At 40.8% G+C, this 23,978-nt stretch overlaps 1 protein-coding gene across 3 annotated transcripts in view; it reads left to right on the top strand.

The window, feature by feature from the left end:
- Positions 1-797: 797 nt before the first annotated feature.
- Positions 798-23,978, top strand: part of ncaldb (neurocalcin delta b) — a 34,359-nt gene continuing 11,178 nt past the window's right edge. The window contains exons 1-4 of one of the 3 annotated variants that reach the window (XM_057354477.1): positions 798-907; positions 17,752-18,148; positions 18,426-18,531; positions 19,902-20,039. In XM_057354477.1, the coding sequence (XP_057210460.1) occupies positions 17,771-18,148; positions 18,426-18,531; positions 19,902-19,996 (579 nt within the window). In that variant the 5' untranslated portion in view covers positions 798-907; positions 17,752-17,770 and the 3' untranslated portion in view covers positions 19,997-20,039. Of the gene's footprint in view, positions 908-1,677; positions 1,951-17,751; positions 18,149-18,425; positions 18,532-19,901; positions 22,377-23,978 lie in introns of those variants that run through there. The other 2 variants (XM_057354475.1, XM_057354476.1) reach the window with 2 other exon arrangements.

The following is a 23,978-nucleotide window of genomic DNA, read 5'->3' on the forward strand; positions in this document are numbered from 1 at the left end:
TTTCCTATCTAGCGCCTAAACTTTGGAATAGTCTTCCCTGCACTGTCCGGGAGGCAGACACACTCTGTCAGTTTAAATCTAGACTAAAGACGCATCTTTTTAATCTTGCATACACTACTCTTCCATAATATAAATCTTCAGAGGGTTTAGGCTGCATTAGTTAGATAACGGACAAAACACTCTGCCTGACCGGGGGGCTGCTTTAGAATCTTAAAGTTTTACTTAATTAATATTGCATATAGGAATTTATTAGTCTGTTATATTTGACCTGTGCTTCTCTCTCCTTTATCCTAAATGTGTGCTCTCACTGAGCGTGTGTGTGTGTGTGTGTGTGCTGTGGGTGTCGTTGTTCTGTGTCGTACTTGTGTGTGTACGTCGTGTGTGTGTGTGTTGTGTGTGTGTGTGCGTGCGCATCCGTGTGTGTGTGTGTGTCTCTATGTCTATGTGTGTTAGTACGTGTGCATATTGTGTGTGTGGAGTGTTTTGTATGTGGGTATGTCTGTCTTCTGTGTTTTCAACCTTTTCTTGTTTTTGCAGGTACAACTTTAATTATTTTGCTTATAGTCAATATGTCTCATGTACAGCTGCTTTGTAACAATGAAAATTGTAAAAGCGCTTTATAAATAAAGTTGAGTTGAGTTGAGTTGAGTTGAGCTTTCAGGCAGGTCATGTGACCAGCAGCTTTGACGTCAGTGAGGGAGGCACTTTGGTGCTGTGAACTAAGCTGCGGGTGGAGTGAGTCTTGCAGAGTTTCTCAGTGCCGCTGCCGGTCGCATCAAAGCGCAAAGTTCCTGATACCTGCAGCTGCATCTCATCACTGAGGCCACTCAACGCCTCTTCTCTGCAGAGCTCCACGGGTTATGGCCATCTAAAATCTGACAGCACTGCACCAGAACAAGCACCTGAGGTGAGTTCTTGTTCTTTTCACCATCGACCGTTACAGGAAAGGTCGCAGTGTTGTGTGCCCACGAAATCTGATGCACGGGTAGGAAACAGGAGGAGAACATGAGGTTTGAATGAATGAAAGCGAACGGTTGCGAAAACAGTTAAGATGTAACACTCAGGACACCTTCATCCAAAACTTGGAAATGACAGACCTGAGTCGATTTCAGACCCGTTGGCTTTGGACAGATCCTGGAACAAAAGGTCAGGAAGAAGAACGGTATCTGGTTCCAGAGGAAGAACTTTGAGCTGAACAAAACCTCATCCGTTACAGTGGTTTGTCCTGTAGTGACATCAGTATGCATTCAAAATGTCAGCTTTGTATGAGAAAAGTCAGACAATGTGTTGGTAAACATTTCTTCATGCAAGTTGCACCATGCATACCAGTTAAATATACCAGTTAAAACAGCTTTTGTTTCACAGAGTCACGTCGATTTAAGTGAAAGAGGAAACAAGCCTTCAAAAGATTTCAATTCAATGTTTCACTCATTGAGAAGTGGAACAACAAGGAAATGATAATAGGATTGCATTACCGATTCCAGTTTTTAGATTCATTGTACACGGCACTCTCAACGCATTCAACAAAACAGCTCAGGTTGCAGGAAGTCGCTGAGACTTTTTTCCTCGGTGCATTGACATGGCATGCGTGTAGGTTACGCCATGACGTAAATTAAGTTTTGAGATGACAGACCGCTCACAGACCCATCTGTTCAATCTTGGCCCACAATCTGTCTAAAAAGAAACGTGGGTGCTTGGAAAAATGTGACGGTCTATGGGGATGTGGAAATAGAGAGGCTGAGCTTGGTGGGAGAGTCTAAACCCCAGAGAGAGAGAGACTGAGAGAAAAAGAGAGAGGGAGACGGAAATGTAGAAAGGGAGAGGTGTGTCTGTTCAAAAAGCTTTTTTAGAAGAACTGCAGAGAGGACATTTAGAGAGGAAAGATAACACGAGTCTTACAAATGTCCTTAAGAGGAACAGGTGAAGCAGAACTACATAATTTATGTCAAGGTGGGTAAAAAAATACAACTAATCTTTACGATGACAGATGAGGGTAGTGTCCCACAGTGTGACATGCTATACATTTGAAACTATTTTATGTTTATCATTGTTTTATTGTTATTATAGGTGTCATTTTTGGGACCTAACTGGTACTTGTACACTCAAAAAAAAAGGTTGTTGAACGAACTTAAATTAAGGAAAACTTTTCCAAGAAATTGAATTACATTTCTTCAACAAAATCTAATTTGTTTGAAACGATTCTTTATAATCTTGTTGTATGAACTTATTTTTTTTAGTAGTCTTGATTAAATTTACATGCATATTTGACATAAAACCAATATAATCAGCCCAATTTTATCAATTTGATTATTTAATGAAAGCACTCAAATACATTGGTTTATATTACACATTATTAACAGTAATTAGACATTACATCATTTAACTTCAACAAGAACATTTTGCGTTAATAGAACAGAAATACAAATAAAGGATTGTAACTGCCCACGACCTAACCAAAGGCAACGCTTTTCTGAACAATGGTAACCACAAAACGCAAAAATATTACAAACTCTGTAATACCTTCAAGATAAATGAACATTAAACACTAACAAGTGTTTCTTTTTACTGAAAAATGTATCAAATAACGCTTATTTAAGAAAATAACTCTCAAAATGCAGTTGTACGCAAAGCATGCTGGGAAATATAAATCCTCTGCCCAATTGTAACTGTTTTATGTTAACACAACACAACTCCTTTATGTTGTCCCAACATGAATGGATTCAGTTATATGACTAAACATAAAAAAATCATGTTGTGACCAAATTTTCCAAAAGTTGTGTTAATTAAACTTAAGCAAGTTAAGTAAATTGAACAAACAGCAAAAATATTTTTTTGAGTGTACTGTGATTATTTGTCAAATTAATTTCAGACTGTAGGACTATTGAAGTGTTTGGCAAAAAATCTTTATTTAAAATATATATTTTTAAATACTTCACATATGTTGGGTTGCTGATTGATGCAAAATGTTGAATACTCCCCCATTTGTATATACTGTTTGTCTTTTCTCAGCATTCTTCCAGTATATCTGAAGTAAATGTGTGCACTGTAGCTTGCCTCACGCACAGAATGCTTCATTAGGTGTTGAAAGCTTTCCGGTCAAGCCTCTTATAAAGCTTTTGAGCTTTCAATGGACTGTGATGATGCCAAGAGGAATGCAAATGTGTGTGGTGTTCAATTGGATGCCTGTATCTTGTGAGGATTGCATGTATTTTTAATGAGGCTACATTGTCTGCTAAGGGCACAATTTATCGCTCTACTGATATGGCAAAGTAAACACATGAACAGTAATGATGTATCATAAAACCGTGATAATTCACCACAGCATTGAGCAAGAGTCATTTCACGCCACAGTTTCTCTACATTCAGTCCCCAAGATAATAGCATTTCTCAAGTCGTTTTGACCATGTGAACTGTTACATAACTTTTGCTTTAACTGACAATGGTGTTGAACTGTGAGAGTCAATCTCGTCTAAGGCCGGTTTCTAAAAATAGAAGCTTAACAAATATTTACACTAACAGTATGTACTGGAGTTCATGTCGAACGTGTCTCGTGATGGCGGTTGGTGCCCTTCTCACAGAACGATGGGGGATTGTGTGGTTAAGCGAAGATAGTTTACAAGAATCATTCTAGATATTGACTGAGCAAATTTAAACTGGATAAAAATAGTTTACCTCGAAAGTTTCAATATTAATATAAGCATGTTTCATTGTCAGAACGGAAATAGTTATGTTATCTTTTTTAGAGTTTGTGTGAGTTTTTTTAATAACGTTTGTTGAATTTTTCTTTGAAACAGTAATTGGATGAACATTCACCAGGTTCCGCTTTATTAGTTATATTTGCTACTGTGTTTTTCTAAAGATACATTTACAGTGTTTCACTGTGTAATGAAATAAGAGTTCTCAGCATAGGTCACCATTTTAAGTTGACTCTCATATATACTCGTATACTCTCATACTGTATGTAATATTCATTACAGATATGCCACCTTAAATAATTGTGCAGAATTTAAGATCATCTTGAAGATCTTCATGTTAATATTTCAAACTTTTTATTTTTATTTGTTAGTATTTAGGGTAATACTGTTACACCTTTTTACTTTTTAACAGTATTTTTGGAATTACTTGTGAAATCCAGTAACTATACCTTGCCTATATTTTGCATACATACATAACAGACATGAGTCTATATTTAAATCCTATTACTTCAGATTAGCCCCACAGGCCCTTGAGGTAATCGTACAGGTACAAGGAGAGAGAGAGAGAGAGAGAGAGAGAGTCTCAAATCTTTTTTTAAATGGTTACAAATGCTTAATATTTGGTAAACTTGTTAAGACTTGGTATTAGCATGACATATAAAATGCAGCTTGAGGTAAAAAGTTGGTACCAGCCATGTGGCCGCTAAAACCTTAAATCTTACAAGGGTCACGATACATGTGTGAAAATCATGAGTTGATGAGATGAATGCATGAGGTGCATGAGTTCAGTGACAAAGAAAGTAGAGGGAAATAATGAAAGCATTGCACGTTCATTCTGTTAGGCCTCCTCTCAAAGACTAAAACAGCATTGACATTTTCATAATTCAGCTTGTGTTTTATTTGTTCTTTGTGGTTTTGAGGTGTGGAGCATGCAGGGGGGTGGCGAATATCAAACTCTCTGTCACGGGATCCACATCTTCCTGTACTTAAATCCACATCATTTGTGTATCCTTCCATCTGAGTGTGTTCTTAAAATTTGTGAAAAAATACGCAAACGCAGTACCCGGTCACTGAAACAGATTTGTTTTTAAACTCCGGCCAGGGTGAAGATTTTTAGAAACTCTGAGATTTGGCGTATGACGTTGGAATGCGTGCCGCTGTCTCTGTTGTTTGACGTCAGATTCCAGGCTTCTGATTGGCCAACACAGCTTTATGGTTAGGGTTATATCGCCACCTGTTGGTTTGGCATGCTTTTGACAGTGCTTTATAGCTTGTTTTTGTGTTTTCGTGTGGATGCGGGGGTTTTTTTAAACGAAGAAGGATAAACTTGTTTATAAAAATACCCGTGTACGTGTGGACTAGGCCTAAGTTTTGTGTCCTCATTCTGAATCTTGGTAGCTTTGTTGTGCTTCATTTAGACCTATTTCTGTCATGACTACTCTGGGAGGGTTTAGCATGGTAGTGTACATTACATATACTGTAAATGTATTTGGTCTTGGCTGAATAGATCTGCTACACTGTTGCAAGTACAGAGACTTGCTACTGCCAATACATCCACAACATGCTGCTGCTGCACATATAACATATATGAATAAACCCCGTAAAGCGTACATGATCACCTTGTAACAGATCTATACAGATGGAGCTGGGGAAGGAGGAGGGTTTCTGAAGTGCTGCACTGCTACGACAATCACTAACCAAGATTTAAACGTTGAGCACCAAGCTCATTGGCTACTGGTACAGAAGGAACCAATCAGCTGCGCCGTGTGATAAAGTTACTATTTCAGATTGGTTTTTAGTCTATAGGACTGTGCCATCTAGAGTTTCATGCCAGAATTCTCTGTCATATATAAGATTCTGCTGTGTGATTCAGTTGTTCTTAGAAATAGCTTTTGAAACACAGTCACCCGACCTTCCCTCACTATGAGGACATCGGTACTTTGTGTCCACATGCAGCACCACACAGGTAAAGCTGTCTGTTGTCCTTTCATTATGTAAGTGTGGCATCACCCAGCTGCTATTGGAGGCACTAAGAGTCTTACGGTTAATTTGAGCCAAAGATCTTGAGCTGTTGACCCTAAAAATAGAGACACAGAGAACATCGCTAAACCAACAGGCCAGAAGCTCTGCTTTATAAATCCAAGATAAGCTCAGGTTCTAAAGAACATGGGCTGTTCTGAGTAAAGATCAGGAGTGAGGCTTCTAAAGCTCAGCTGGTGAACCTTGATGCACTTTTGGTTGCTTTGGGTAAAAGACAAGTCTGCACTACTATTGCACACCCCTTAGTGTGACATTGCTTGATCTAGAGCATGATTTTCACCTGGTGGATGATAAAATAGACTTATCCTTAAGAAGGACGCGGAACGATACACTCAAAAAAATGCAAATAAATAGTTAATTTTAGGTTTTAATTTAAATAATGCATACTTACAAACAGATGTCTTTTTGTTTCATTGAAGATGGAATATTTGTACATATAATGAGAGAAAGGTTACTTGGATTATGTTTATGCCCGAAACCCTATTGAAATCATTTGATGACCATAAATTGTTCCTCTTAGGTCAATTAAAATATGATATATATTCATAAACAGATATTTTTTTGTTTCATTGGAGAAATATAAATTGTTCATGTTGTACATGTATTGAGAGTAAAGGTACTTGGATTAATAGGTAAAATTTGAGTTTGCATCCAACATGATTAAATAAAGCTATTAATGCAATAATTTCATGTGGAAATTTTCCACATAATCAAATTGTGTTCAACTGATTTTGATTTTTTTAAGTGATTTTTTGAGTGTATATATGGACAAGAATACACACTAGTTGGGACTTCAGGGTGGGCACTTTTGACTAAAACTAAACACAAACTAGTCCTACATTTTCCTCAATGGCTACATCCATCTGCATTCATGTGATAAGGACTCATTCTTGTTTGTTTTATTCATTGTTGCACAACAACACATTATTTGATCGGAAGTCGCTTCAAAGGTGGGTTTTTGCCTGGCTAATGAGATTAGACTGTCTGTTACCATGACAACCTGGTGCAACATAATACAAATGCAGCATTTCCATTAAGTAATTAAACTCAGTTTGATCATGACAATTTTATGCCCCATCAAAAGGGATGGAATAAAAGCTTGGACAAATTGGTCTGTTGTGCTTTTGAGGTATAGTGGTTAGAGGTGGGGGGGGTGAGTACCTCTCTGGTTATTTGACAGAGGGGACACAAAAGATCAGCAAAGGCACTTTAACTCAGACATGGGTAGAGGATTTTATTCGATAACTCATAGGAATATGTTTTGACCATTAGAAGGATATTGTCATAAGAAAGAGGTGCTCTTAGGTGGTGTTTACATTACCAGTTGTCGTACGAAAACTACGTTTTAAAACAAAAACGATCCTCATTTATACTGTCGTTACCACATGCGTTTTAGAAAAAACCTACATTTACACTACACTACCGAAACCGCATGTCACATGACCATTCAGACACGCTGGGCATGTGCACACAAATGTAAATACTTGTATTGGCACGCATACATAAGTTGGTTGTTGATGACAGTAGTTTACTAGTCAGTACAAAATGAACATGATGGCGAGGAAAAGCAAGGACATTTTCGTGTAGATAGATGAGGTAATCCATGTTATTGGGCTTGTTTAATTTCATCCGGCGCCACACAGACCGATCGACGGATGACATCGCAATACTGAGAGCACAATTTAAAAGCCAACGGCTCTCGGTTCTCTCTCGCGTTGCTGTAATGTCACCGTGTCGATAAGTGTGAGCAGCGCAGCTTGAAGTCAGACAAGCATGTTATTTACACGGTCATTGTCGCCTTCAGGTGGCATAATGGCTCATGACCGGGTCTTAACGAATCAGGGTGTAATTAGTTACTAAGTAATTAGTTACTGTAATTTAATTACTTTTCACTTGAAAAGTACAGTAAGGGATTACTCTTATTTTCTGTAATTTAATTACAGTTACTTTTGATGTAATTAAACATGATGTTTAATTAACAAAGTTCGGGAGGAACCTAAGCATATAATCAGCCCAGCTGGTCAACCATCAGCAATCACCACTTCTACCTATTAGCTCAAGCAAGCTATCTCATCACAATCAGCCCGGCTGGTCCACCATCAGCAATCACTGCATCTACCCTATCAGCTCAAGCAAGCTCTCCCATAAATAGACAAACCATCTTACCACTGCATCTCGCCAGATAAACATCGACCAGTCGATATCATGTCCGAGACTCCCGTCATTACCGACGTTTCAACTGCCCTCAAACCTTCAGCGCTGCCATGCGCACCCCATCTCTCCAGCTCCGGGCCAGATTCAACAGACGATTCCCAATATTCGCCACGGGGCCGCCAGCCCCGCCGCTCTGTGCGGCGAGCAGCTAAGAAAAGGGGTTCGTCTTATCCTCCTACGAGGACTCCACCTCCTTCACCGGCATCGTCATACGCCTCAGTGCTCCCCACGATCCCCACCTTCCACAAATGGACAGTCCAGAGCCTATGTATGGCCCTCTCCAATGCGGAAGTCCATTACAGCTGGCGGCTGACCAAAGCGGAGCTTTACTCGCTATACGTCGCATCCCAGACCGACGCCCCCTCACTGAGGTCTGCTCGGCCGAAAGCCACCGACAAGACAGGCCTGGCTCATGGGGCTCCCTATTCCCAGCCTGGGCAATCCACCTCCACGGCTCAACGAGGCCTCCCTCACACAAGCCGCCGCAGCAGGAAATCAGCGAATCTGGGTCGCGCTCCGGTTTCCCAAGCCGAGAGCTTCCAGCAGCCCGCTGCATCTCAGCTCGCAGCACAGGCCTACGTCTTGCCAGCAGCTGACACTGCTAGCCGCCCAGGCCAAGCAGGCCGGCAACCAACCGGAGCCCCCGTTCAACCATTCACTTTCCCCACCCCAGGCTATTGGCCCGCAGCGCCGGAGTCGGTGAGGCTGCCTCCGCTAGAGACACAGGCAAGGGTCTCTGGACCCCATTTTTTTGACGCCGCAGCCGCCGCTAGCGCGAGCTTGACTCTACTAGACGCAAAAACAGCCGCTATTCCCTCCCTTCTCGCTCTTCAACAGCCACGCCCTCAATTTTCATTGGCCACTGCAACGGCTATACCCGCGCCTTCCAATGCGCCAGCGCTGGAACCACCACCCGTCTCCAGCAGCATCAGAGCCCAGATTTTGGCAGGTACGGACACCGATCTTTATTTTCTCCTCTCACCTCTATCACCTCCGTCAACAGAGCGGCAGATTACTTACGGCGATTTATCTTTCACTTTAAAAAATGCATCACCTCACCACTTCCGTACGCTGTCATATCCAGAATTCACTGTAGCTTTCTCCCGCTACAGTGAAGTCATCTGCACTGTGTTTCCTCATAGGAGACGCGAGCTAAGCGATTACCTAGCCATCGTGGCAGAGCTCGCTCTCTCCTATGGGGGTACACACTTTTACACGTACCACATGCTTTTTGCCGCCAAATGTGCCTTTCGCGTAGCTCAGTGGAACCAGTGCCCTTACTGGGGAGCACTGGACACTGAGCTGCATAGTAGAGTATTCCTGGGTGTACGCAACATTTTGTGCACAGTCTGCCGCTCAGTGGTTCACAACACCAGCGACTGCCCCCTAGTCACTCCCTCTCTTCCCTCATGCCCATCTCTGCCTCACCAGTCCACTTCATCGGTTCCGTGCCTGCCAAATCGCCCCACACACTCAACCTCACGCGATGCTGCAAAATCCCGTGCGCACGAAGTGTGCAATAATTTCAACCAGGGAAGATGCACCAGACAGAGCTGTCGCTTCCTGCACGTATGCAGCTTCTGCAGCAGAGCTCACGCTCGCATAGTTTGCCCAGTCTTGCAATCTTCTCATAAAAACCTCAAAAAGTACCTCTCGACTCCTGTGAACATTTCTTGTTTGTCATTTGAATTGTCTTTGCACCCCGACACCCGATTCACGGATTATCTCCTGAGCGGCCTCTCGAACGGATTCGACCCCGGAATTCTCAGTCTCTCTTCACACAGCCTTATCTGCCCCAACCTCCAGTCTGCGATCGCCGAACCAGAGGCAGTCGATCTCCTCTTGAAAAAGGAGATTGATGCTGAATTTATTATCGGCCCCTTCGAAGCTCCTCCTTTTACCGCATTTAGCATCAGCCCTATCGGCATAGCTACACGAAAATTTTCTGGCAAAAAACGTCTATTATTCGACCTCTCGTCACCGCACGGCTCTTCCTTTCTGAGCATTAACAGCCTCATTCCAGTCGAAGAATTTTCCCATAACATCATAACATCGACCAAGCCATCACTCTGATTAAAAATGCTGGTCGAGGCGCTTGGCTAGCCAAAGTCGACATCACCTCAGCGTTCAAAGTCATGCCCATCCATCCAGAATACTGGCATCTATTCGGCATACGCTGGTGCGACAACTTTTACTTTTTAGTCCGCCTAACTTTTGGCTGCAGAAGCTGCCCTAAAATTTTCGACATATTGTCAGAGGCAATCTGCTGGATTCTCTCTAACAATTATACAATCCCATACCTCATCCATTTACTGGATGATTTTTTGATAATCTCGCCACCCGATTCCGTGCCAGCCGCGCATCTCGCCACAGTCCAACAAGTATTTGAGAAGCTCGGCATTCCCCTCGCCCCAGACAAAACATCAGGACCAAGCACATCCATCGAATTTTTCGGCATTAAATTAGACTCGCTCACATTCCAGGCTTCTCTGCCAAAGGATAAAATTGACAGAACGATACTGATCGCTTCCTCTCTAATAACCGTTCCCCGTTGCTCAAAACGCGAGCTCCTGTCCGTTCTCGGCCACTTGAATTTTGCGATGCGCATAATCCCGCAAGGCCGGCCGTTTGTTTCGCACCTCCTCTCTCTCACTTCCTCTGCCCACGCCCTTGAGGACACAGCCTTCCTATCCACCTCTTGCCGAGACGAGCTGAGCTTATGGATAAAATTCCTCGAACAATGGAACGGCTTGTCATTTTTCTACAGTGACATGGTCTCCTCTCCCGTCGATATTCGCCTGTTCACAGATGCCGCCCCAAGGTTTTGGAGGTTTTTACCAAGGTCGTTGGTTTGCATCCACTTGGTCCCCCCAGCTCTCGGAACTTCCGCAGGCTCTCGCATCGTCAGCACTTTTCGAGCTATACCCACTGGTCGTCGCAGCATCCCTATGGGGGAAAGAGTGGGCAGCTTCCAGCATCATCGTGCACTGCGACAACGAGGCAACAGTGCATTGAATTATCAAAGGTCGCTCTCACTCCCCCGCCTTAATGCCATTCCTCAGACGCCTCATCTGGATATCAGCCTGTGACCAATTCATGATAACAGCCAAACACATTCCGGGATCAAAAAACCAGATCGCTGACGCCCTTTCACGTTTTGCCTTACAGAAGTTCAGGTTGCTGGCGCCCGAAGCGGACCCTATGCCAACACCTGTATCACCTTATTCGTTGATCTTCCTGTAAACCACCCACTGCAAACCCTCTTCAATGCCTCTCTCAATTCCATCACTCAGGCCATTTCCCCTAGGACCCTACAATCATATCTTACAGCGTGGAAAAGTTTCAGGTCGTTTCACCAGGCTTTCAACATTCCCTTCCCCGATTTTTCTCTCCTCACCATCACCTCCTACATCTACTTCCTCAACACTGCGAATTGCCTTCAGGCCAGCTCTATTAGAGCAGTGTTTCCCAACCGCTGTGCCGCGGCACACTAGTGTGCCGTGACAAGTTGTCCGGTGTGCCGTGGAAAATGGCCAATTTTGAATAATAATAAATAAAATATAGATGTACAGCAATGTTTTACAATTAAAAGTAAACCAACTGTGACCTCATCGCGTATTTGACCACGTATACGTGATCTCATCCAGGAGACTGTACGTATACGTGACCTCGTAGCCCGCGATTTTCCCATGTGCGAATTCCACACATAATTACGACCACGCTACTAAAACCAACGGGAAAACATGGATAAATTCTTGAAAAGAAAATCTAACGACCCTGAATCGGAACCTGGGCCCTCTAGCAGTGGAGACACAGGAAAGAAAGCAAAAACGGTGAGCTCAAGACAATACAGCGACAGTTATCTGTCATATGGATTCACTTTCACCGGGGATCGCTCGGCAGCACTACCCTTATGCTTAGTCTGTGGAGAAAAACTATCTAACCATGCAATGGTTCCTAGCAAGCTTAAACGTCATTTACAAACAAAACATCCATCACTTATTAAAAAAGACATAAACTATTTTGTGCGTTTGAGAGATCAAACGGAGAAACAGGCTTCTTTGATGAGAAAGAGTACCACAGTGTCTGAAAAAGCTCTCGAAGCTAGCTACCTGGTTGCTGGTTTAGTGGCAAAATCGAAAAAGCCACATACGGTGGTGGAGTCATTATTTATGCCTGCATGCAAAGCAATTGTGAAAACAATGTTGGGTCCAAATGCTGCCAAAGAAATTGCAAAAGTGCCCGTTTCAAACAATTCAATCGCCAGACGCATTGACGATATGTCCGCTGACATTGAGAGTGTTGTACTGGAAAAAATAAAAACTAGCGTCAAATTTGCACTCCAAATTGATGAATCAACAGACATAAGTGGGAATGCTCAGCTATTAGCGAACGTGCGCTTTGTGGATGGTGAAATCATCAGAGAGAATTTTTATTTTTGCAAAGAGTTGCCATCAAAAACAACAGGAGAGGAAATATTTCGGGTGACATCCGATTACATTGAACAAGGAGGACTAAAATGGGAAAACTGCGTGAGTGTGTGTACCGACGGAGCAGCATCCATGACTGGGAATACCAAGGGATTCGTCAGTAGAGTCAAAGAAAAAAATCCGAACGTCACGGTCACGCACTGTTTTTTGCATCGCGAGGCACTTGTTGCCAAGACGTTACCAAAGGAGCTGTCGAATGTGTTGGATGGTGCAGTGCGTATTGTCAACTTTATAAAAACAAGGCCTTTGAAAAGCCGACTATTTGCTATCTTATGTGAGGAGATGGGGGCAGACCATAAGACTTTATTGCTTCATACGGAGGTCCGATGGCTGTCCCGTGGTAAACTTTTGTCGCGTGTGTACGAACTGAGGGAAGAACTGAAAACCTTCTTAACAGCGGAAAAATCGGAGTACGCATTGCTGTTGGCAGATGAGGAATGGTGTGCACGGTTGGCATACATGGCGGACATTTTTGCACACCTGAATGAACTGAACACGCGAATGCAAGGGAGAAATGAAAATGTACTAACTAGCACAGACAAACTGCATGGATTCAGATCAAAGCTTGCCCTCTGGCGACAACATGTGGAAAAAGGCTCTCTTGAGATGTTTCCCCTTGCCCAAACTGGACATTCAGACAACTTTGCGGCATTGTGTGAGGTAATTTGTAAGCATCTATCAACTCTCGAAGAAAAATTCTCTTTTTATTTCCCCTTAACATCACCTGAAGCCTTTGACTGGGTTCGAGACCCATTTAGCTCATCTGCAATGGATAACGCAAATGGACTGTCGCTGCAGCAACAAGAGCAGCTCACTGAAATGAGACAGGACCGTGGTTTGAAAATTACATTCAGTGACCTACCTTTGGACAGTTTCTGGTTGACTGCTGCCAAAGAGTACCCAGTTATTGCAGACAGTGCAATCTCAGTGTTGTTATCTTTTTCCACAACCTACTTATGTGAGCTCAGCTTTTCCAGTTTGACTTATATAAAGAACAAAAATAGAGAAAGATTGAGAGCAGTTGACCAAGAGCTCCGTGTGTCGTTGTCATCAATTCCAGCGAGGATATCATCTTTGTGTTCATCAAAACAAGCTCAAGTTTCACATTGACATCATATGTGAGTACTACGTTTATTATAATATGCTGTCTTAACAAGCAATTTAAAGCAATGCAGTTTTGTGCCATTTTGTTATATTTTAGTGGTTAATGTGATGCTGGTGTGCCGTGAAATTTTTTGCAAATTAAAACTGTGCCGCGGCAGAAAAAAGGTTGGGAAACACTGTATTAGAGGATACTTGAGCGGAATTCAGTTCTTCCACAAATTAATCTTCAACTCTCCATCAACAGCCATAACCAGCCCCCAAACATCCATGATCATCAAAGGCATACAGAGAGCTCAACCTGCCCGTCCAGACGCCAGGCGACCCATAACCCTGGAAATTCTCACCAAATGCAACTCCACCCTCCGCAAAGGATATCACTCCACACACGTTGCCAGAACACTCGACGCCATGTTCACCTTGGCATGTTCACCGTGCTTCCTCCTGTGCTCTGCCGCAGCAGTCACAATCACTATCCAATCCCTTCCAATCACCTCCCTGAAGCCAGTATCGCCACAGCGACTGCCCCCGCAGGGGCCCGTGCTTACTCCCGTGCTCTGCCGCAGCAACCGCCCCCGCAGGGGCCCAAACTTTCAACTCGTGCTCTGCCGCAGCAGACACCTCTTAACATGAAGCCAGCATCAACAGCGACTGCCTTTACAGAGGCCCGTGCTGCAAATTCAACGTACAAGCCAACGTCGCAGCAGCGACCGCCTCTATGGAGGCCAGTGCTCCCATCATTCATCCCACCAGAGACCCGTATGTCCATAACGCTTTCTACTACAGCGGAAGCCTCCTTCAGTCTCCCCCTTACCAGTCGCAGTTTCACCACCAGGGACACTTAAGTAGCCCAGCCTGCTCCAGCTGGTTATGACATCACCATCATCACAACCTCTAAACACAATGCTCCATGCTGATTCCGGAAAACGACATCCCACCGATCTACCAAGCACCTTCATTTCACCGTTGGAACCTCAACCGTCCCCGGAGGAGTCTCTACCCCAGTTTCCATCTCATCAATCACATTCCCGAAGGGCCCTTATCCTCTTGTCTTCACCCGCATTCAGGTCAACACCTCCGTAGCGCCTAGAATCGCATTTTGGGGGGTATGCATACTCCGGCTGCTGTCCAGTTTTTATCATGCCTTTGGGGGGGGTGTTCTGGGCTCGAGCCGGTTCCGAGCCCGGCGCACTTGCCCTGACCTGGGTAGAGTGCTCCGGGTTCAGATAGATCTGGCGAGCTCGGAGCCCGCTCCCTGTACAGCACGCCAAATACGCATGAACTGCATACCCATGCTCTATCATTACTATCCCTGCAACATAGCTGTTTATCTGCGCAGGTGAACTCGTGAATAAATACTTTGTGTAATATATGTGTGTGCAATAACATGGAATTAATATCAAAATTCAAAGTCTAACTTTAAAATGAATGCTTTAATGTATAATTCTCACATTTGTAATACTTTGGTCAGTAAATAAGAGTACTTTATGTAGTTTATATTATTTATTTAAATGAATTAAATAAGCCGTTTCATGTCTATCCTTGAATCACTTAACTAATCAAGGTTGATGTAGGATATAGGAAGTAATTAGTAATAAGTAATTAAATACTTTTTGGAGAGAGTAATTGTAATCTAATTACACTATTGAATATGTAATTAGTAACTAGTAATTAATTACTTTTTCAGAGTAACTTACCCAACACTGCACATACACAATGATACAGGCGACCCAATCAGTAAGCGATTGTGGGCAACCACGCCTGCGCCTCCATTTTTGTCCGTTTACACAGAAACGCTACCCCGGAGTTTTCAAACTAAAGGTCTTTGCACATACAGTCCGAAATTTTCGTATGCGTTTTTTCGTATTTGGCGCTCGTTTGTACGGTGTCTCTGAATTGTTAAAAAAGGCCTCTCAAAATCCTTGCTAAGATGCTACGGATGCGAAAAACTCAGAAAATCGAACCCAGTCCGATTTTTTTCATGACGGATGAAAATATCGGAGGCAGTGTGTAAATGTGATTGACACAACGTGAGGTCGTATTTATTTTTTAAGGTGCAGAAATTTTGGATGCAAGTTTCGGACTCAATGTACAATGGGCTTAAAATGGGGTCTGCAGCGTTTCCAAAAGTCTCAGTTTTCGGGGGTCGAAAACTCCAGAGTAGTGTAAACGCCAGGTGTAACCGTAGCGGGAGTTATGCGTTTTTAAAAGAAGACGCACTAGTATAAACGCCATCTTACTGTGATCAAAATTGTCTAATTTTTTATGGCCTGGGTAAAAAAAAACGTAAAAATTAGAACATTTTCTGGCAGCTGCAAAATTACATGTTTTCAAGAACAGAGAGAAGATTTCAAAAATTGTCTTGTAAATTTGCGGTCTTTTTCTGTAATCTTACAGCTTTTGACCTTATTTTTTTAAATAAACTGTAAAAAAAATCCTGTAAAAAAATGAAATTTTCTGGCTGCTGTGCATGGCGTCAAAAAAGAAACCCTAAAATAACAGTTTTCCCTGTAAAATTACACGTTTTCCTCGTTTTTCTTGAAAATTTGCATTCTTTTCTGTAATTTATGGGTTTTTACACATTTTTACCCAATTTCTTTACAGTGTAGATATTTTATAAAATAACATAAGAACTTTATATTTTCATTGCAGTGCCATCATAGGCTATATCAATTATAAATCATGAATTATTCTTATAGTCAAAGAAAACACTCTGCTTTGAATAACATCCTCCAAACTAGTCAGTTGACATTCAATGGCCTGATTATAACTTCCAAGCTCTTATTCCATTAATTGATTCAATAAACAGTTAATTTACTGTATGACTGAGTTTCCAAATAGGGCCTAAACAAAGACATAGTGAATGTGATAGTGTAACAGCTAGAAATGTTTATTCCTCAACTTATAAAGTTTTCTAATCTTTAACATGTTTTGTCTTAATTAAAAAAAGATATGAATAAGCATGCTAAACATAGTGTGGGACCAATAGTCACATTTGCTATGTGAGGAACATTGAAAGGCAAACTGATGAACAGCTTCCTGTTTACAAGAGGAGGTTCAGTTTCTCCATCTATTCATCTCTCTAAATGTTATTTTTTTCCCCATCACAGAGAGTTTCTCTGTTCTCTCTCATCTGGCGGATATGGATGAAAATTATCATGCGTACTAAACATATCCACAAAACAAGAGTTACTTCATTATTTACCATGTTCCCAACCCTTTTCCAACCCCCTTTTTTTGCGGAATATTAGCAAATATGATGAAAACAAATGTATGGAAATAAAGTGGTGTTTTCGTTATTACAGAAAATTAAAGTTTTGTCTCAAGGTTATACAGTATGTGAATGTGTGGGGGACGATCTTTTTAACATCATTTTAAATGTTTAACAACCATTTAATCTTACACCTGTGCACCTGCTCATTGACTGACTCTAATATGAGCTCTCATTTGAGGATCATTTGAACTGTGGCTGTATGGGACTGCGGTCAGGCAGGTCTTAAAGTAAGACATTTGCATCAGGAAATGAGTTTGGTGCAGATGCACACACACACACACACACACGTATTATTGCAGCAGGTGAAAGCATCACTGTGGTCTACCAATGGAAAGTTCAGTTGACAGATGGGAAAAGGAAGACACGCTTTAGATATGTGGCAGATACGCCGTGCTTTGTCTGTTCACAAATACAGGCTCAAAGAACATTATACTGTTGTCTTAGTGGTCTTTTTCTGACTTAAGAAATGATTATTTATGTATACAAGATTATTTATGGATCAAGTTATGTATTATCTTTGTCTCTGATGTTTCTTCTGCAGTACCTAAATCTAAAGAAGCAAGAAACGTATTAGCTCTCCATTCAGGTTTATTGGTGTCAAGGAAAGAACAATTAAGATTTTGAAGCTAAAATGTGTATTTACCAAGGCTGAAGTACAATACTGTATGTGCATTTATTGAGTCATTTACACTCTAAAAAAAATCTGTAAAAATAGGGCACAATATAATATGAAGGAATTTTTGAGAAAGGAAGTTGTTTTACCTGTATTTTACATTTTGCACTGCATTAAATTACATTTTAGCATTAACGGAAATGTCCGTAAAATAAAGGAAAATGTACTGGTAATTTTCTGCCAGTACTTTATCCATTTTTTTTACAGAATTTTTTTACAGTGTACTGTAAAAGAACTGTTTTTGCTTTTCTCTGTCATATCTAGGTGAAACCAGACCATCAACATGGGCAAGCAGAACAGCAAGCTCCGTCCCGAGGTGATACAAGAACTGTTGGACAACACAGATTTCACCGAGCATGAGATCCAGGAGTGGTACAAGGGCTTCCTGCGAGACTGCCCGAGCGGTGCGCTCTCCATGGAAGAATTTAAGAAGATCTACGGCAATTTCTTTCCCTATGGAGATGCGTCGAAGTTTGCAGAGCACGTCTTCCGAACCTTTGATGCCAATGGAGATGGAACAATAGACTTCAGAGAGTTTATCATTGCGCTGAGCGTTACGTCACGTGGCCATTTGGACCAGAAGCTGAAGTGGGCCTTCAGCATGTACGATCTGGATGGTAACGGATACATAAGCAAGGCGGAAATGCTAGAGATTGTACAGGTATGTGTATGGTTGTCTTTCGATTCATTTGAATTCCTGTGTTGTGCTGTGTAGGTCTACCAACAATGAAATCTCGTTGATCCAAAGTCACACTCCATAGATTATATACAATACTGACACAAGCTACATCCACATGTCATGACAATATTATCATTCAACAATTGAGTATGAAAATACGGTATGTTTTAGTTGGTTTACATAGTGTAGATTTTTCTGTAATTTCAGTAAATCCGTGCTGAAGCTCATATGGTTTTCCTCTTTAATATTTCTTCCTCAGGCTATTTATAAGATGGTGTCTTCCGTCATGAAGATGCCAGAGGACGAATCGACACCAGAGAAACGAACAGAAAAGATCTTCCGCCAGATGGACACAAACCGTGATGGTAAGTAAAATCAAGTAGGCCTACATGTACTGAGATATAAATTAGCATTCCCATTCATTTTAATCAAAATTTAAACATGTGACCTCTAAAAGTATGCACAGGGAATTTAGCCATTTTTGCTTATGGGAAAATATACAGAAAATATACACGGTTTCAAAGCAAAAACAAACAAACGTTATTGTGCATGTGAGCTTTTGTGGCCCAAACTTAACCTCCGGTACATATCAGAAAAGAGTCCCTGCAGATTATTTCTAATAATAAGCTAAATAAATAACAAATAAATTACATTAGCTAGCACGTTAAAAGTATGTCCAGCCAGTATTACTTTGGATAACCAGAAGAAGAACCGTTACTTGGCTAAACTTAAATGCAACAAAGTTACACGACCTATTCAACATTTTTTTTGTTTAATAAAGTGTATATATATACAATATATTAAACAAATTGTTTATTTAATACAATTATTATATACTAAAATATTATTATAAATTAAATAAAAAATGAAACTAATTATATTATTAGCCACTAGCCAGACTGATCAACAAGGCTGGAAGGTAACTTCAGGCCAAGCATAGGTGTCCGATGAAACCATCTATAGATACATTTTAAATTTCAGAAGAATTAGGCAGTGGCACCAAGGTTATTTTAGTTTACCAAAATTAAAACTTTGAAAACGTTCCTGTTCATTGCAATCAAATAAAAAATTGACCTAAACATTATTAGAAAAACTTAACCAAAGGAAAAATTGAAATGTTGCCTCAAAAATAAACTGAAATAAGTTTAAAGCACAAAAATGAAACTAAAATAAAAATTAATTAATCTTATATAGCAACATAAAAAATAAACCAATAAATTATAAAATGATAAAAGCATATACCAAAATTGCTAAAACTTGAACTAAAATTAACACAAAAACTAAAAATCTAAAAAATAAAAGCTAATTTAAAATATTAATAAAAATAAATTAAAATAAAATCAAAACTATAATACCTCTGTTAGGCACTGGTAAAATATACAATATTTGTAAATAAAAATGTGCAATTGGTCAGACAAAATGGAATCTACCACCCTGAAAAAAACGAGTAGTAGGACTCACTAATTTGTTTGTGTTATTTGTGCAAAGTTTTTGCACACAGTTTTTTAAAGTAAATTTGACTTTAAAACACTGCAAAAACTTGACACAAAGAAATGTAAGTAATATTTACTTATAAAAAATCTTGACAGAATTTTTTAAGTAAAACTTATTTGGAAAAAACTGTGTGAAAAAATGTGTGCAACTTAACACAAAAATATTATGTAAATCCTATTAGTTGTTTTTTCAGTGATAATGATGATCCATGCTAACCATCAGACACTGTATTCCTCCTCAGGTAAACTGTCACTGGAGGAGTTTGTAGAGGGTGCAAAGAGCGACCCATCCATCGTACGACTGTTGCAGTGTGACCCCAGCGGTGCCAGCCAGTGAATCAACAGAGCGTCTCACTGATGTCATAACCCTTCTCACACAGGTCTTTCTGTTTAATAATGTTTTAATATAAGCAGAACCTGAACTCCAATATTCCCCCCATCTTACTGTCCCTGTGGGCTTCCCATCCAACATCAAGCAAGATGTTTTAACAGATGGAATCACATAAACATGCCTCCATCATTTTTTGCCACAGGCAAACATCAGGTTACATTTGAATACAAACAAAGGGACAGACACACTAAAAAGCTTGTGCTCATGTGTCGTGCTGCACTTTGGAATCCTCATATAGGGCTTTTGAAACAAACTAATGAGTGGTGTAAAGGACATCGCATTCTGTTAATATGCGGTTCTCCCTAAAAAAAACCTAACACATATTAAGGGCTTTGAGTGAAGTAGTTGAGGGATTGTGGAGGTTTATGTGCTTGTCCAAGCATTTGCTAGTTTATTCTGACAGACTGAAAGAAGAATGGTAAAGTGTCACTTCGTTGAATATGTGCAAAGATCAAGTCGTAAAATTTAAAAATAAAAATCTTGGTTTTTATATTCAGAACATAAAATCATTTGAGGAAAGGCACTTTGACTTGTATTTGCCCATATCATATTTATATATATATATAAAAAACATTTTTTTTTACTCAAAGTATATTTTGGCAGCATTTATTGCACTGATGTCAGAGCCTTCAGAAAATAGCCCCTAAAAAAACATACTTGACTTTTTTTATTACTGAAACATAGATTGAAAGATTTGCCCATTTTGGCTTTATTTAATAATTTAGTTTAGTTAATAAGTTAATTTAGTTTGATTTACAGCCTTGCTATTGGTTGGATTTTTTTGTAAGTTATAAAATAATTCCCATTTGTGTTATGCTATAGTTTTGATGAGTTTACTACTATTCAAAAATGTGAAAATTAATCAATGACCCTAAACGAATGAACGAAGTGACAACTTTTAATAATACAGACATGGACTAAAACCCAATGGGGGTCTTTAATGGGGCAGTTAGGCTCAGTTGGGATTTTTACTTAACAGTGCTTCTTTTAAGAGCACAAGTGTAACCTTAAAAAAAATAAAAACCATCAAAAAATATTTTTTAGCAAATGAACATGCATGCTATCCTCTCCACCTATACATTCAATAATATATAGTCGGAAGAAATCATCATAGAAACAATAATACTGGATTTAAAAGAGAGGGACAAAGTATTAGACAAAGAATATGTAGATAATATTTATGGTTTTATTTGGTGGCATACCACAAAAATGCTTTATTATTGTGAAACTGCTATTATTTTAAAATATGTTGTTTTTTCTGAAATACATTTGTATATTGAAATTGTATGTAGAATTGTGAAATTCTATGCACATATGGACATCTGCAACATTTGCTGTCAAGAGGATCACTGCTTTTTAGCACATATTTATTGAAAGAAATACATTTTCATTACCGAAAAGATTGCGAAAGATTCTTGATTTTAATTTGACTAAATCCTGGCCTTGATTTCCAGATTTGGGTGATTTTAATCCTTTTATTTTTATATATTGGGTATAATTACAACTCGAGTTGTTTAGCAAATACTAAATGTGGATCTGCATTTCAAACTGAATGTATTTTCTGTATGTGTCAATGGGTCTTTATGTTTCAGAATGAATACATATGTGTGTTTATGGGATGTATGTGGTGCTGTCATGATGTGTTCATTCAGTGTTGTCAATGCATACTCGTATATTTCACTTGTGAGCATGCAGTCAATAACATGAATATAGTGAGACAACAAACTGTATAAAACAAAAAGGTCTCCGCAAAAAACATCAGGGCAGAATATTTGTGAATATTTCTTTACAACCTCAGGGTTACAAGTATCTATTTTGAATGGCCAGAAAATGTGTAAAGGTTTAACATGCTTCTGTGTAAATCCATATTCATACATACACAAACGCTCGCTCACATGTAAGCCACGTTATTACAAAACACAAATACCATGGAAATTTATGAGACCTTGTGTTTCTAAATTTCTATCAAACACGCTGATCAGAACAATTCTCGCAGGAAATTATTCTCGCTTTTTTCAAAGCAAACCAAAATATGAAGAAAACATTTCTGCACATTTAGCATTTTTGTGAAATGCCCTTCATTAAAATGAACAGCGCTTGGTGTTTCATTTTGAAACGGCACAAGACAACGTGGTCAAGTGCCAAACACAGCTAAATATCAATGGCAAAGCAAACAGTGTTCTAACAGTTTATGCTGTACTGTTATCTGTCTAAATAAACGTTTGTCATTATCATTTTGTAGATTTTGTATGGTAAATTGTATATTGTGTGAGTATAGATATGAATGCAGACATCTGTTTTGGTTTATTATAAATAAAAAGTCCTAACGAAAAATGCATGACCCTGTGTCTCATTACTTGCCCATAGACTGGCATTTCCAGAGATTTTCACAAATTCTAAATGATTGTCATTTAGATGTCCCTCACCCCTTGTATGTGTGATAACTAAATATATTATTAAATAATTCCACTTATCAATTAGAGATAAAATAGGGATTAAGTTACACATTGCTCAGTGAGTGATGTTGTCATTTTAAACGATGGAATCAAATACAATTTTGATGTTTTTATCATGTGAAGCTTTTGCATTTTCAGTTCAGTTCAAAAAGGTTGGAATATATAAAATATTTTCCCAGCAAAATAAATGATGATGACATTGCGAAAAGGCTTTTGGAATATATTGGAAAACCAGAAATGTTGCAAAACATAAGCAGGAAGGAAAACGTCTTGGTTACGGATGTAACGTCTCGGTTACGTTTGTAACCTCGGTTCCCTGATGGAGGGAACGAGACGTTGTGTCGAACCGACAGATGGGGTTCGTCCTTGAGAACCAATCACTTCCGACTTCTTAGAAAAGGCCAATGAAAATTGGCGAATGAAATTTGCATGCCGGACTCCGCCCCGGATATCCGGGTATAAAAGTGAGACGGCGTGCCTCATTCATTCACCTTAGCTCTGAGGAGCCTGAGACCTCTCACGACTGCTGCAGTGGACAACACGTGTTGTGGCAAGAGGACACAACGTCTCGTTCCCTCCATCAGGGAACCGAGGTTACAAACGTAACCAAGACGTTCCCTTTCTGTCGGTCTCTCGACGTTGTCGAACCGACAGATGGGGTTCCAATGGAAAACGCCATAACACTGTGCCCTGTCACAATCTCAATGAAGCGACGGTGACTGGCCTGGGCGTGTCAGCCGTGATGCTACCGCGAAATTGTAACCTACCAGTGGGTAGGTAGGGGGCCCCAGAGCTTTCTTGAAAGGTGGGAAGGCCCCTACCTTCGGCCTCACAGGCGGCGGCCTTGTTTCTCTAACAGCGAGAAGCCGCCCGGAACCGTAAGGCCACTGGGTAAGCGCTACTTGCTCAAGCGGGGGATGCGCTACAGAGACCACTTCCTACCACAGGGAGGAGACTAGTGGAGATACCAACATGGTCTCACCGATGGGGGAGAACTCATGGGAAGAAAGTGCGGACTGAAGGAGTTAACCGCGAGGTGGAGGTCCACTTAAGGAGGTCATGGGTTACCAAGGTGGGAACCAGCATGAGGATACATCAGACGGAACCGCCCTGCTGGGGGGTTGCAACGTCTGGTAGCACTAGGTCCGGTTAGAGCTATGTTGCGAATAACTCAGGTGATACCCGGCCTAAGGGGCAGGGCTGCTCTGCCCAGCCCGCCCACAGGAGGTGCTTGCTAGTGATGGATGGAGTGCCTGTTCTTCACCCAGTGGGGGAAGAAGGGAGGCTAGTAGTACGCTGACCCCCTAGGGTCAGGTACTGTCATAGGCGTACACCCTACCGGTCGCCGGTCTTGCCTGATGCCCGCAAGACTCGCCGACCGGTTTTACGCGAAGGCTGTAGGACCTCGCGAAGGTGATGGGTGTAGCCAACCCGCAGCTCTGCAGATGTCTGCCAGAGAGGCGCCTCGAGCC

Source organism: Triplophysa rosa, linkage group LG16 (genome assembly GCF_024868665.1).
Source record: "Triplophysa rosa linkage group LG16, Trosa_1v2, whole genome shotgun sequence".
NCBI classification, from domain to species: Eukaryota; Metazoa; Chordata; class Actinopteri; order Cypriniformes; family Nemacheilidae; genus Triplophysa; species Triplophysa rosa.